We start from the raw sequence: 13,018 nt of genomic DNA on the forward strand, positions 1-13,018 counted from the left end.
TTTTGGCCTCTGGTCTCCAGAAAATCTGCACAAATCTTATGTCTCTGTTGATTGGATTATTTTACATTGAGATTATAAGTTATGATGATTTATTTTGAATGTCACCATTGTTAGATTATTCTGTGTATTTCTTTTTCCTTTGGTTTTATGAGATACACTGGGGGACCGAGACTTTGCTTGTGGAAGAGAGCATAATTCAACCTCACATTCTTGTAGAAAAATGATTTTATTGACAAAACACTTGTTATTTACTCTTATATCTCTCTCTTGTGAAACTGTTTCCTTGGTAGTCTTGCGCTTTAATGTGCAATTGAAAATTTTGGAAGGCATTCTAAGGACTAGCTGCAAATGCTCAGAGCTTTCCAATTTGGTATGAACTTTATTGACCCTATTACTTCATATCTATTTGCTATATGTTTTGATGAAATTGAATGACTAGTGTATTAGAAAGTGTATGCATTAATAAGCTCTCAAGACATTGTTAATCTAGATCAATAATTCTTAGGTACACCGAAACTAGGTTGTAATTTATGTTGAACTGCACAAGATCTAGTTCTGTAACTTCTACTTTGTTTATCATTAGATTGTTTGATAAATTAAACTGCAGTAGATGTTTGGCATAGATATACCTGGATTTATCATTATTTTTTGAATAACAATTGTAAAATAAAATTATATCTTTTAACTGTTTATGGCCAACTTACAAATACATTAATAACTTTTACGAAAATTACTCCTGTGGGAAGTTTCTTATAGGGTGATGTCTGCAGGTATATCTATCTATTATTAAACTATGAAGATGCATCACTTTATGATACCTATAGTGAGGCAATACAAGTAGTTGCAGGAATTCAAAGTATAAACTTAGATAAATTATATTCTGGAATAAAAAGTTGGATTTTTTTTTTTAACCAAATACCTCCCCCGGCCCCCTAAAAGACATCTGAATATCAATGAAGTGGAGAGCCAGACCCTGAACCAATAAGAATTTTATGACCTTGTTTCTCCATTCCTAATTTATCATACCAAAATTCCTACCTTCTGTGACTATCCTAAAAGCCAACAACATGTATCTCATCAAACTAGATAAAAGTAACTAGACAAATTTAATTTATTTGCCTTATGCTCCTCCTGTGAGTCGATGATGGCCTCCTACCGTGAATACCCTAAAAGTCCATAATATGTATGTCATCCAAATAGCAAAATAACTGGATCAGCCTAGTCTGTTAGTGTTACACTTAACTATCACAATAAGAGACTCGCTAGGAATATCGGGTTCATTCGCGTGTTAGAACTGAATGCTTTAGGTGATGTATTAAGAAAGACAAGAGGTCATTGGTGTTTTCTAGTTTCCCATGGTGGGAAGGTAGCTTAGAGAAGGGAGAGAATAGAAAGAGAAAAAAGAGAAGGGAAGCTTTTTTTTTTTTAATGGTCAGTGTAATTGTTTAACAAATTTTTAATTTTATTTCTGTTTTAATTCCAAAGTGTTGTGGTTTTTTTTATGTTAGTTTTTCTAAAGTTGAGTTTTTTAAGAGTAAATATAAAGTTTATAAAAATAATTAATTATATTTTTGTATAATTTTAATATTGAGTAATGCTTTTATAGAATATGGTAAATTCTAGTTCTATATTTATATTTTTAGTCGTTATCTATTTATATAATATATTTTTTTAGTATATCTGAAGGTGTTTTTATACTTTTTCGCTTCGTTTTATCTTCCAAACTTAAACTTTTCAACTTGTTCTTTTCAAGGTAGAATTCTTTTTCTTTTTAATTTCATAATTATTTAATTAGCAAGAGAAACATATTTAATTGATCTCTTAAAAAAAGAAAGACTAAAATTATTATATATATATATATATATTTTAAATGTAAGAACTGAGTTATTATTCTTAAAATGATTTAAAAAAAATTCAGTTAAAAATTCAGTTAAATCTATATCACGATCATAATTTCGACCAAATGTTTAAAACATTTCAAGTTGGAAGAATGTGGTAAAACAACCTCTATCTTATGAAACACGTAGCTATTTCAGTATATTCTGTCTCAAACATACTTTTTTATGCTATTTTTTTAAGATGATGTACTAATAAAACTTTTAAAATATTGAATTAAAAGTTTACAAACGAATAACATAGTAGTTTGATGGTTAATACTCTTGAATTTTACTTAAAAGTCACTGAGTTAAAATTTTATTGACCATAAAAGTTTTGTGATTAAAACTCCTAAATTGTACTTGAAAGTCACAAGTTCAAAGTTCATTAAGTACATAATAATAATTTAACTTATAGTACTTGATTTAGTGTTAAAAATCTAATTTTAGGTGGTTTGTTATATTATTTAATATTTAATTCAATGAAATTAAGAATTCAACTAACTAATGTATTAATGCAGTAACCAAATAGAATTTAAGTCTTAGTGAATTTATTATATTTTTGAGTGAAATGAATTTTATAATGATAAAATTCTTGTAAATAAAATAGTCAAACCTTTAATATTTGATTTATAAAACTAAGAAGTTAACTAGTTAATATGTTGATAGGATTGTAATGATCAAATAAAGTTTAAGTCTTAATAGACCTTTTATATTTATAAGTGAAATAAACATTTTATAGCGATAAATTCTTATAGGTAGAGTAGTCAAATCTTTAATATTTGATTCGACTGAACTAAAAACTCAATGAAATAATATGTTGATAGGATTACAGTGACTAAATATGATTGAGTCTCAACAAATATATTATATTTTTAAGTGAAATAAAATATTTTATAGCAACTAAATTTTTGTAGATACTTTAGGTGGTTAACTATAATATTTAATATTTGATTCAATAGAATAAAAAACTTAGTAAGCTAATTGGTTGATAGAATTGTAATGATCAAATAGGAGTTCAGTTTTAGCGGTCATATTATATTTTTAAATGAAACAAACATTGTATAGCGATAATATTTTTATACTCAGTGTAACCAAAATACTGATATTAGATTCAATAGAATTAAGAACTTAACTAATCAATTGTTAAATTTAAGTGAACTTATTATATTTTTAAATATAAAAAATATTTTATAATGAATAAATTTTTATAGTTAAGTAGTCCAACCTTCACCTAATTTTTTTTTTTATCATTAAAAAGCTAGAGGATTATAAAATTGCACTAGTTTTGTAGGGCAGATTTTTTTGTACTTTCATGCTTCATGGTCCCAGATCAGGAAGCAAGCCAATTCATCTCATTTTAATTTAAATAATTGAAACATTTACAAACCATATCTGTTAACAAATAGGCTTTCTCTCTCTTCCTCTCTCTCTCTCTCTCTCTCTCTCTCTCTCTCTCTCACACGGCAAAAAGCATAGTTTTTTATATACTTACATTTCATGGCCGTATAGACTTTTTAGTCTTTACCACTTAAACCACCTCTTAAAGACAATAATGTATAAGCTACGAGTTATAACAAGCATATCATATCACTTATTGAGTTAGTTTATCCCCAATTCCATGATCTCCTTGGGATTTAAAGGAACTTTTTCTTTTTTGAAACTTCCTTAGAATTTAAAGAAATTCAAAAAGAAGAAAGTTATATGCCAGATGAAATCTCTTAATTGGGTTTTAATCTCTTAACAACCCTAATCCATTTAAACCAACTAGATATTATATGTATTAACCATTTGTCAAAAGGAGTTTGTGCCCTAAGCAAGTCTAGGCAACCCTTGAAGGAAAAGAGAGGAGGAAGAAGAAGAAGAAGGAAGAAAAGAACTGAACTCTTAAAAAGGCTTTTTCTCACTAATAAAGATTTTCACCAACAATTAACAGAGCAGACCATCAAGGGGAACCAACAAGCATAAAATCCAAGCACATTTGTCTTCTTTCCATTTTTATTCATCATCTGAGTCTTTCCCCTTCCTACAGAGAAGGAGAAGAAACAAACTGTCTAGGTAAGCTAAAAAGATCTTTTCCTTCGAACGGTGAGGTCCATTCCCGGGAACCAACAACAGATGATGATGACGACGACGACGACGACGATTCAGCAGTAGTCACTCCACCGTCCTGCAATCCCACAAGGGGAATGCCTCCTGCATTAAGGGGAGCTGACCTCATGGCAGGTTTTGCACCCAATCCATTAATGTTGGAATCACACATGGTGGTGTTTTTCACAGTTGGCGCTGATCCTAACCATAATCCGGTAGGCCTGGAGGAATTTAAGCTTCGATCCAAGCTCCAATCTATCTTACCAGGGGAAGCTAGGTTTCGGTCCAAACTCCAATCTATGCTGGTATAATCCAACTGTGTCATTGAGCCACCAGTACTCCAGTCAACAGGGGAAGAAGCTCCGGATGAGCCAGTTGAACCGAGGCCAGAGAAGAGTCCAAGGGAGGATGCAGCAGCAAGTGTTGGAGCTACATTGTTTCGACTCCATTGACCATTTCCTCGGCTTGTTCCTGGTGACTCCCCTGGAGTGCTGTTAGGAGCAAAGTGCTGGTGTTGATAATGCATCTGCTGGTAGTATGAGGTCAAATTATTTGGACTTAGGCTTCTACTGCTAGGAATATGAGGCATAAATCCATTAGACTTCATAATCTCAACATTATTTGTAGGGTACCAACTGGTGGTTGTTCCAGGAGAAGATGAACTTATGCTTGTGACCGGAATTTGCTTTGTATTTACAGGTTGAGCTCGCTGCATCATAATAACTGGTTCCCTAACTGATGGCTGCTGAAGGTTCTTAAATTCACTCCCAAGAGCTACATAACGGGTTTCTGCCTTCGCTGGTGGAGGTGCTGCCTGCAAAGGTGATGCCAAAGAATATGAAACAGAGGGATCTGAGCCAACTGGCCACCTTTTATCAGCCAGCACAGGAGTTTGTTGTTGAGGTTTCACCCATTCCAACTTCGGCTGGATTTTCTTCAATGGTTGCACACCTTTATTAACAGGTTCTGAAGATGGTCCTACTGTAGCAGCTGTCTTTGCATAATTGAAATCCTTTTCATCCTTTCTTTGCTGTAGTGCAGGGGATTGATTAGATTTTGGTAGTGACCTCACCGCTGAGTTCTGATTAGACGCTGCTATCAATGACTTACCATTAGTGGCGGTTGGAGGATCACCGGTTTCTTCTGGTTTAGGTGGAGCAGAAGGTGGGTCTTGTCTTGATGCTCTTAAATTTTCTGCTGCCTTCTCAAGATCACCTTCTGCAGCAACAACAGCTCTTTCAACCTCCTGCTTTGTATACTTGTACCTTATTTCCATATCAGCAATCCGAGCAAGCTCTTCTGATATGTCGATTTTCAAGTTTCCACCACCAAGGGTTGAATCCCGATGCTTGTCAGCTTCTTCATTCCCTTCAAACAACCATGCTACAGATTCCTCTACTTTTCCTTCATTCAATATAAGAGCCATTGTGGCCCGCTCTTGAGAAAACCCCATTGCCACAAGTTGTTGTGCAAGTGCTTCAAGTTTTCTTGACATTAAGTAACCACTGCATCGTTCATGCAACTCCTGTGCTCGCCTCTCTTTCTGGCGCTGGTGCTTTCTTTCATTCTTTTGACGGATTTTCTCCCGCTTGTCATTATCTGCACCAGGTATAGTTTCCTGCCGGACAGGAATACCAGATGATTTCTCTTTATGATCTTCGGACTCACCAGACCAGCTACCATTATTTGAAACAGCATCATACTCAACCCCAGCTCCAAGTGAACTCCCAATATGCTCCTCTGTCTCATCTATGTTCCGGAAACGACCATTACTCTGAAGAGGTGTAGCAGAGGAAGTTGGTGCAGATTCAAGGGTATGAAATGTTCCCAACAGAGGATTATATGCACTTGCAGGGAGGCCACTACTAGCATTAGCAGATCCTGAAGGCTTCGAAGAAGCCTTCTGGGAATCCTTGACTGCTTTTTTGTCCTTGGATTTAGATCTGGATGCTGGAGACATCTCCTTAATGCACAGGTATGTCCCTGCAAATTTCAAAACAAATACTGAACTGGTATACGAAAAGGTTCACCACTAAGTCCTCACAAATAACACAACCTAATATACCTGCTCTGACGTCATGCGATTAAATGATGACGAAGACACAATAAACTACAAATGCAAGATGCAACGGAAGAGAGATGAATTCGCTATAGATCAAAACAGTTATTGACAATATTCTCCTGTAACACGCTCAATCCACATTTCACACGAAATTATTCAACAGTACCTATTTAAGGCAATTAAATAGAAAAGAATCTTTGCATGAAGATTTTTTCTACGTTTCATGCAGCAACGTAACTACAAATTCCTTTAGGAAGGAACACGTGTACTCCCGCCAAAAATTTCACATTTAAGAACAAGCCAAATATAGATTGTGACTGAAAATAAAAATTAAATACCACCAGGAAATTCTACTTGCAAACCTAGAATCTTTAACAATCCTGATATGAGTTTGACACTTTACGCCATTAATGGAAGGGGGAGTAAGTGACGACGTTAAGAAGTTATGGCATCACAGAGCCTGTATATACACATTCAGTCTGTCTGAGACACAGCAACCTTGTATGAAACACGTCTATATAAATGTTTCATCCAATGGATTACCTTATTCCTGAAATTTTCGTTTGTGGGATTCATAATGGTTATGAAATTTTCACAGAACAATAACTCTTTCTGAGTACCTCACAGCACAAGAAAACAAGGAGACAAAACTGAAGCCACAACAATTTCCCAAGTACGACTGATATCCATGGCTAAATGGTCGAAATGCAGCCCAGGTATGTAGAAGATAAGAAAATTTATGTCACAATTATACAAGCAGCGAAGAATATTGCTTGGCAAATTCAATGGTTAATTAAATCAAACAACTGAAATTCATTTTACAGCGAGCCAACGATCAATGATTGGCTGACGCTGTGTTCTCATTTCGTTCATCCTTCGGGCAAAGGTTCAATAGACGAAAAATCAATCAGTCAAATCAAGGACAACCATGGCAAGGCGTAAATCACAAAATGCAATACAATTCTCGTCAATTTGTTTTTCTATATCAACGATCAAACAATCAAACAAATCCAAATTGCGCATAAAGGAGAGAGATCCGCATTCTCAGATGGCAAAATCCCCGAAAATTCACCACCAAAACCAAATCGCAGTTCCCCTACGGTCCCAACCAGACACCGAATATGCACAAAAAAGAACACCAACTCAAATCTCTAACCATTCCTCAATTATCGACGAACGCGATTTCATCAACGAATCATCACGAACGCGAAACCGAGGACAAAAGGCAAAGGTTTTCCAATTCCTACCGACGCCACATAGAAGAGCGACGGAGGGAGGGAGGGAGGGAAATAGAAAGAGATACCAACCTGTTCCTCGGATGCACAGAGATGAAGATGCGGTTGATTGATTATTAGAGGACCGAGATTGCACGGACGATTGTCGAGAGGTCGATGGTGAGAGAGAGAGAGAGAGAGAGAGAGAGAGAGAGAGAGAGTGATGAGGGAAAGGCAGAGAGAGAGAGAGAGAGAGAGAGAGAGAGAGAGAGAGATAGGTATTTCGAGGCCCAAACTGAATCGATTGGAATTAGGGTTTTGTTTGAATAGAAAAAGAGGAGAAAAAAATAAATAAATATTATTTAATACTAAAATTATTATTTAAAATAAAATTTAAAAAAAAAAAAAAACTTTTTCAATAACAGAATGTCATATATGGCATCCTCGTCTCTCTTCTCTTCCTTGCCTTTCTCCCTTTCTTTTTTATTTTTTATTTTTCACTATTTTTTTTTTCTGTTTTGACTTTTAATTTTCTGTGATTTTGGTGTTATTATTGTTGGCTTTAGTTGTCTTTTTTTTTTATATTATTATATAATTATTTTTATTTAATTTTCCAACTCATAAAAATTGGCAACTCCATGTCCACCTGAAAAAAAAAAATAAAATAAAATTTATTAGAGAAAAAAGATTTAAAATAAAAATTTTAAAAATTTATAAAAAAATTATTTTCTACTAAGCAAAACATAAAAAATAATGTATAGTTATATAGCATATATGTATAATTCTTCGTATATGAAATAAGCCCTAAAAGATTATTTTGGTAATAGAGTTAATTTATAAAATAAATTAAATGATAATTAACCAAAATTATCAAATTTATTAATGGGTCAAAAATATATTTTATTAGAATTAATTGAGTCAAAAATTTTTTACATTATGAGAAATATGTTCAAAATTATTAAAAATTTTATAGTGAAAATTATATATATATATATATTTATTTATTTATAATCAATTCTAAATGTAGAGTTAAATTTACTTTTTATGTGGTAATATTTTTATAAAGTAATATAAAAGATGAATAGAATTCATTATATTTTTGTATGATTTAAAAATGAGGGTATTTTTTTTATAGAAGATACTACGTGGGAGTAATATTTTTGCCATTTGTTATTTTATTAAAATTTTAATGAAAATCACAATAACTAATAAATTCTAATTGTTTTGAACTTTCTATTTTTGAAATGAAATATTTACGGAATCCCTACGAATAAGATAAAACTTTATTTCATAGTATTTATATTAGATTTCTCTTTCTTATTTTTAAATAATTCCCTTAAAAGACTTAGATGATCCATGATTTATGTTTCGTTTTTTGTTTTTTTTAAGAAATAGATCGATCCATTCTGATTTTTTTCCTTTTCCATCGATTCTTTTCCGATCGAGATGTATGGATTTATGTGTCTGTATAGATTTTGTTCATGAATTAACGGAAATGTGTAAAATCTCTATTTGCATCTATCATTCTGTGAGTCTATTTTATTTTAGGTACGACATACCCACTCTTTTTAATAATATTCACTAATTTAAAACTTAAAATTATGATTTTAGATGAATACATACAAATTATAAAAAATATTTTTTAGTGAATAAAAATATCAAATCTTCGTGTATGTATATATAATAGTGGGATAAGGATAAAGGAGGAGTCTTTTATCCCATTGCCATTATTAAATTTAAGTGTTGAATTATATGATTAATTATGATTATCAATGAAAAATTAATTAATATTAATATTAATTAATTAAGTTTTTGAATTAATTAGTGTGATATTAATTAATTAAGTTTTTGAATTAATTAGTGTGATGTGATTCAAAGAAGTGGAACGAAATGCTAAAAATCACAAGTCTAATAGACCAAGAAAAATAATTATTTTACTATTTTGTTATTTATCTTCTATGTAATTAAGTATTTCAATTTTGAAGGGTTATGGTATTTTTACTCAAAATTTTCTCATGCATTTGCTTTGAAAAATACTTTTATTTGGAAAAATTTTCTTTTAATTCAATTGTAAATTTGTTTCGAACAATAATATTTGGATAAAATGGAAACATTGAAACTTATTATTTCAAAATTTTCTAAATATGAAATGTTTATTTGAACCCATTTAATGTTTTCTAATGAAAAGTTATTTTTGAAGAAATGGTATTGAATGAATTTATAAAAGGGGATAAAATTTTATCTGAGTAAAAATATTTTTCTTATAGCAATGTATTGCATAATGTCGTTGGAGTAAAAACACATTTAAAAATACATAAATTGATGGTTTGATATCTCAATATGTCATACAGTATGTGATCTGATGCTTCAATGTACTGTACAATATACTTCAGCAAGAACATATTCAAAAATACATAGAGAAGTAACAATTATTGCCTCAATATGTTATGTTGAAAAATCAATAGATGCCACTTCTCAGGTTGGGTAAAAGTGAAAACTTTTACAGCTGTAGAAATAGGAATAATAGCACCAGAAATAATATTGTTTTTATAAAGTAGAGATCTAAAAATATGTTCACGATACCATCAATATTTATTGGAGGAGCAACAATAAATATGATAATAAATACAAAAGTTATGGTCAATAAGGTAGGGATCATCAAAACACAAAACCATCCAATATAAAGACGGTTTTCAATGCTAGATATCTAGTTACAGAAGCGACCCCCTTGTTTGCCTAAATATGTTGCATTGTATCTTGACATATAAATATATTAAGAAAGATAGAGAATAATACTTTAATGTTTTAATATGTTGCACACTATATTGCGATAGATTATTTAAATATTTCAATTTGTTACAAAGTATATCGCTATAGAAACGTATTCAGAAATACACAAATAGATACTTTGATATTTTAATATATTGCACAATATGTCGTGATAAAAGCACATTATGAAAAATGCAGAAAGTAAGATCTAAATTTGAACGTTATGTGCAATGTGTAGCATAATGTGTCACATCTACATCATATTACTAAAAATTTAAGGGTACAAGTTTTTAGTTTAAACTGTTTAGATTTGAAACTCCCTTTATGTCTAATGGATACCTTTTAATTTGTCGTTGTAACTACATTCATTTTTCATCATTTAATTCAATTTTTAAAGATTATTTAGAAGAATTAAGTGAAAATTTTCATCTTTTTTCCGGCTATTTTTCAAGTTTCAAATGTGCTTCTCCTTGCTTAGCTATTCTAAGATAAAATATTCATCGAGATAATCTTTTAAACATTTTTTTGGATTCTTAAATATATTTTATATGCTTATTTTTTAACGAGAAGGTTTAGAAAAATTTAAATAAAAATAATAAATTTTTTAGCAAAATTTAAAATCCCCAAAAAAGAGTTTTTTCTGGCATATACACTGTTATAGAGGAATTTTGTTTGAGATAATTTTCTACGAATTGTTTGGGCTTTTATGTATTGTTTCTTTACTTATTTTTAACAAATTTGTTGCGAAATTGAATAGTAAAAGTTTTATCTTTCTTGAGCATTAATTGAACACTTATTTGTGTTTCATCTTGTAGATCACTATTTAAGAGAGAAATATGAACTTTCATCTTTCATTTACTTGGATATTTTACGAAGGGGTGTGAGATCCTTTTAGTAGTTGAGTATTCGAAAGAAACACTCAAATAATGAAGCTCGACACCAAAATTGACAAGTTTTATAAAAAGATGTGTAAGAGGTCCTCTTGTTAATCGAGTTTTTTTGGTGAAAATACTAGTATAATGGAGCTTAACACGAAGTAAACAAGTATTTATAAGAGTTTGTAAAGAATATCAGAAACTCACAAGTATATTAATTTAAAGAGATAAGCTAAGTACAAGTTGTAGTTAGACCTCTATAAATTTGAGTTTGCATCCTCTCTCTACTATTCTTGTATTTCTTTTTTATTATAACTTCATTAATTATTTGAGATTGACAATGTTAGTTAAATATTTCTCACTTGAAACTTTAGTATTTGCTAACTTAATAAATTATTTGAATTTATATTTTTACCAACACACTAATTATCTGAGAATTTATTTACTTATAAAGTATTGTTAGAAATTTATATAAAAGATTAAAATTTTGAGAAAACCACTTTATCTCTCTTCGGTTTCATTATATTTGAAGTAACAAGAAAGTTATGAAATTGCCAATTGAAATAGTAACCCAAATTTTTTTTGAATGAAATTTTATTTGAAACGTTACTATATATTCATACTTTATTGAAATATGGTAATGAATCTCTCTAAGAACAAGAATTATGATTCAAACTTAACATTCCTTAATGAAAAAAAAATTTATAGTAATAGCTCTCATAAAAATAGTCATGTTGGTCGTAACAATGTTGTACTATTGGCTTACAACTTGTTATTTCCACAAAGACACAAACACCATATGTAACACTCCAAATTTGTGATGTAACCATTTAAATTCGAATTAACACAAAACACCTTTGTTTCGTTTAATTTCGTCAATTTCCTCTCATCTACCTCTTTTTATTTTATTTTCTATCATCGAACAAGTAAATAAAAATTTAGTTATTGTCAAATTACACAGAAATAATTAAAGGGTTAATTTTGGACCTTTTCGAAAGTAAATTAAGAAGCCTAGGCACAATTGTCAAGAAAGGGGGGGGAGGGGAATATATGAAAAGAAATTCGGAAGGAAGGGATCAATTCGCAAAAAGGGGAAGAAATGGCCCATATGGATGCCCAGTTAGCGACACGACGAATCGCCGCACGCCACGTGGCGACCATGTCAACATGGGTTCCACATGGGAAGCCACACTAGTGATTCGCATGCCAGATCGATCGGACAGTTCGGGGCCCTTCCCATATGCGTGAATGGCCTAGACTGACTTCCTAAACAGGTTCGATCAAACGTCCCAACTCCAAGTCTCCCAGATCGAATGGCCCGGATGAGTTTCCTGAATAGGCCAGATTGGACGGCCTTCGTTGCTCCACATGGCCCTGCACGAACGACCTAGATTTAAGAAGGAGAGGTATTTAAACCTCTTTTGGCCAGCTCCTCAAACCCTAGCCACCAAGTTGACAGGGGAAGAAGAAATAGGGGGCGCCGGAGGGAGCTCAGATGCTGGTGGAGCTAGTTGCACCCTTGTGCCAGAGGCCAAATCAATGTCGGTAAGGTTGAACTTCCTTTTTTTATTCCGTAAAATACTCCATAACCACGATTTAAACAAATTTCCACTAGGAACTGGCCAAAATCGTTTTGGCTGAGAGGGAGAAGCGCTAGAGGAGGACCAGGTGGCGGAGCTTGACGGCGCCACCGCGCCAAAACCCCAACCCAACCCCCAATAAGTCTTTTTGCCTTTTTTTCCATCCTTTGCGTATTTTCATGCCATTTTAATGTATGTTTTCAAATTTTATCAGAAAAATTCAAGAAATCCAACAATTGAGAACCGTCGTGAATCGTAGTGAAAAAGATGGTGTCTTGGACATCGACCCAGAGTAAGAATCCTTCAACTTTTTTTCTGTTCTGGTTAAATCAAAGTTAATAGATAATAAACAGTGATTTTAAACTATTCTGTGAACCCTTGATAATTAAATACAAGTTGCTGATGGAGCCGGTTAAACGATTGTCTGTATTTGCCACTAGTTTTACTATGTGCTACCTATTCGTTATTTTTGTCTAGATTCTTATCTTATGGTGTTTATTATTTTATTTTCATTTTATTATTGGTTTTCTTTCTTATTTATTTGCTAATTTAC

At 31.9% G+C, this 13,018-nt stretch overlaps 1 protein-coding gene across 1 annotated transcript; it reads right to left on the reverse strand.

The window, feature by feature from the left end:
• Positions 1-3,754: 3,754 nt before the first annotated feature.
• LOC110807379 (Ubiquitin-associated/translation elongation factor EF1B protein) lies at positions 3,755-7,497 on the reverse strand. The gene is made up of 2 exons (XM_088219183.1): positions 7,335-7,497; positions 3,755-5,948 (listed from the first exon to the last, which is right to left on the reverse strand). The coding sequence occupies exon 2, from the start codon at positions 5,923-5,925 to the stop codon at positions 3,901-3,903; it is 2,025 nt and encodes a 674-aa protein (XP_088075309.1). The 5' UTR covers positions 5,926-5,948; positions 7,335-7,497; the 3' UTR covers positions 3,755-3,900.
• Positions 7,498-13,018: the final 5,521 nt, after the last annotated feature.

The sequence above is a fragment of the Carica papaya genome, chromosome 5 (assembly GCF_054855325.1).
Source record: "Carica papaya isolate Zhongbai chromosome 5, ASM5485532v1, whole genome shotgun sequence".
Taxonomy (NCBI): domain Eukaryota; kingdom Viridiplantae; phylum Streptophyta; class Magnoliopsida; order Brassicales; family Caricaceae; genus Carica; species Carica papaya.